Below are 2,585 nucleotides of genomic sequence, written 5' to 3'. Positions count from 1 at the left end.
ATATTATAAATTCTAGGTGTTGTGGTTGTGACTAGCTACCTAGGGTGTCAATTGTCCAAAAGTAAGTACTCCTAGCATTATGAATAATCTTTCTGGGATCAAAGACAAGATCAAGTGAGTTTATAATATTTATAGCGGGACGACATGTTTTGTAGTACTAAATGCTTTATTAATATAATCTGAATACGTACAGTAGTAATGTTGAACTCATGGATTAACTTATTATATCTTCAAAATAAACTTGGTTTAATTATCTGCATAGATAAATGATAGTACTATGTGTGTGTGTGTGTATATATATATATTAACTCTTACAACGTCGTGACATGTGATCATGCAAAATGGTAAAATGGCCATCTATGCTTTCATGCCACTTACTTTGCAGGATTTGCCCGGGGCCGAGCAGATTTCAGTCAGATTAGTTTGTCTTTAATCACTCCTAATCCCCCAAGTTGACAGACTGATCGTCAGGACCCACTCCAGCCATTTTCTAAACTGTTTGCTGCCCAGTACTCTCGCAGAAAATTTTTATGGAAAAAAATAAAAAATAAAGAAGAATTTGAACTACCCAATTCAGTGACTGATTGACTGCGTTGGAAGCCAACCACAAAATCCCAAGAGGTAGCTACACTCAGACAGCCAAAAGGAAGAGTACCCACCACTTCACCTTCCAAACAACTCCCTAAGCAACCCATCTAAGCCCCCCTCTACCTCCTAGACTACTTCATGTAGCTTTCAATCTCCAATTTACTTCAATATAGACTGACTTCCTTAGGTCTGTATTCATCTTTTTCTCCTGCTCATCGATTTTGACGGGCTGGTACATACCACCGTTGTAATATTCCTTGAAGCTTGGCTGCAGATTATAGAAAAATGGAACAAGCGCAATATCGGATGTGGGCGGCGAAGAGGAAGCACTGTTGGAATTCTCACATTCAGGCATCGACGAGCCCTTTTTACAATAATAATTCATGGGAAGAGCAAGCTTTTGCGGAAGATGCAGCGGGTCCTTTAGGAGGGTGCATATGGCCTCCGCGTTCTTATTCTTGCAGTTTTTGCAGAAGAGAATTTCGGTCAGCTCAAGCTTTAGGGGGTCACATGAATGTTCACAGGAGGGACAGAGCTAGACTAAAGCAGTCTCCAAGTTCTTACAATGAAACTCTCAATCAAAACCACCATAACAACTCCATCCAGAATTCCATTACATACCCATCCCAAGTTTGTACCCTGGTTTATAACCCTAACCCTAATTTTGCTGATGCTGGTATTATGGTATCCCCATCCTCACCTTCTAGGGTTTCAGCTCCACCAACTCATGAAAATTGTAGTGCAGAAGCCTTCATCCTCCCTCATGCTTCTGCTGCTGTCCAGGAACACCAAAAGAGGCCCCGTACTTCTTCCCCTCCTTCATGGTCAAATTTGGTTGCCGACAAATATAGCTATTGTATTTCCGATCCGAAAACTGAAGAAGATAAAAGTTCAAGATTTCTAGATCAATCAGGGTATAGGGCTAAGGGGGATTATGTCACAACTGATTTGTCTGTGAGCATGAATTTGTTTATCTGTCGAGCTCACCCGACAGTGCCGGGGGGTATGGAGGAGATCAGTACTGTCGGTTTTAAGAGAAAGAGAACTGATCAGGCGTCGACGTTACCTTTCTTCCTAAAGCCAAGATCAGTTGATAGACAATATCTACACTCGAAGGAGCTCGGAGTAAGCCCTAACTCCATAGAAGACTTAGATCTTGAGCTCAGGCTTGGTGACCCGCCTCAGGTAAAGTAGAATTTCTGAACCCGAGTGCTAAGAGGGACGAGTTTCTGTTGTTTGATTGCCTCCTCATTTTCTTTTCTGTTCTCCCTTTGATCTAAAGGCCAAGGCCAGCCACTATGCTTGGAGTTTGATCAACGGACCCTCTTTATATTTTATGAATTTGCAGGGTGTAAAAATAACAAGATGTATATCTCATAAAGCGTGAAAACTTCATCAAGAGATCAAGGATGATAACCATATATACCTATATATCAGCTTGTGCTTAATCATACTAATGATAACATCATGCATGTTGTTTATTCCATCTTTGAAAGGTAGTTTGGTAAGTCTGAAGTATGGATCCATAATCTTTACGCAATATTCTCACACTTAATTCAGTACCGTACTCGCTTACGATTTTATTGATAGTATCATACTTGAGAAGGTTTTAATTATATTTTCATGAATTGGCAAGCAAGCGCTACTATGTGATCTTACTTTTATCACATGTAATATATGATCTCTCCGTTCCAATCAATTAATAGTTATTTCCGTTGTTAAGTTCTATTAATCCGATTGAGAACTAATTCGTAGGAAAGTTATACTTTCACCATGAAACGAGAATCTCGGGTCTAGAAAGGATCATATGACTCCTTTCTTAGAAAATCTACCGTGTTGTATGCAGTGGTACAACTGTTAAACTGTCACAGATGCGAGCATGTCCAAAAATTAGGTTAAGATATATGGAATGTCTGAGCGGTGTCTGCGTGCTTGCTATATGCGAGAGAAGAGGAGTGATAGAGATTGAGGCAGAGCTAGCTAGTTAATTTGGAAGT

At 40.1% G+C, this 2,585-nt stretch overlaps 1 protein-coding gene across 1 annotated transcript; it reads left to right on the top strand.

Annotated features, from left to right (window-relative positions):
* The first annotated feature begins 613 nt into the window (after positions 1-613).
* On the top strand, positions 614-2,103 carry LOC122275686 (zinc finger protein 10). Its single transcript, XM_043084840.1, has one exon. It carries the CDS (start codon positions 874-876, stop codon positions 1,780-1,782), a length of 909 nt encoding a protein of 302 aa, XP_042940774.1. The 5' UTR covers positions 614-873; the 3' UTR covers positions 1,783-2,103.
* Positions 2,104-2,585: the final 482 nt, after the last annotated feature.

The sequence above is a fragment of the Carya illinoinensis genome, chromosome 9, assembly GCF_018687715.1.
Source record: "Carya illinoinensis cultivar Pawnee chromosome 9, C.illinoinensisPawnee_v1, whole genome shotgun sequence".
NCBI lineage: Eukaryota > Viridiplantae > Streptophyta > Magnoliopsida > Fagales > Juglandaceae > Carya > Carya illinoinensis.
The sequence above is the reverse complement of the archived record's forward strand: the minus strand, read 5'-3'. Positions and strand labels throughout refer to the sequence as shown.

Bases quoted from the DNA above. Each gene is read 5' to 3' on its own strand.
- LOC122275686 (XM_043084840.1), top strand. From the start codon at position 874: ATGGAACAAGCGCAATATCGGATGTGGGCGGCGAAGAGGAAGCACTGT.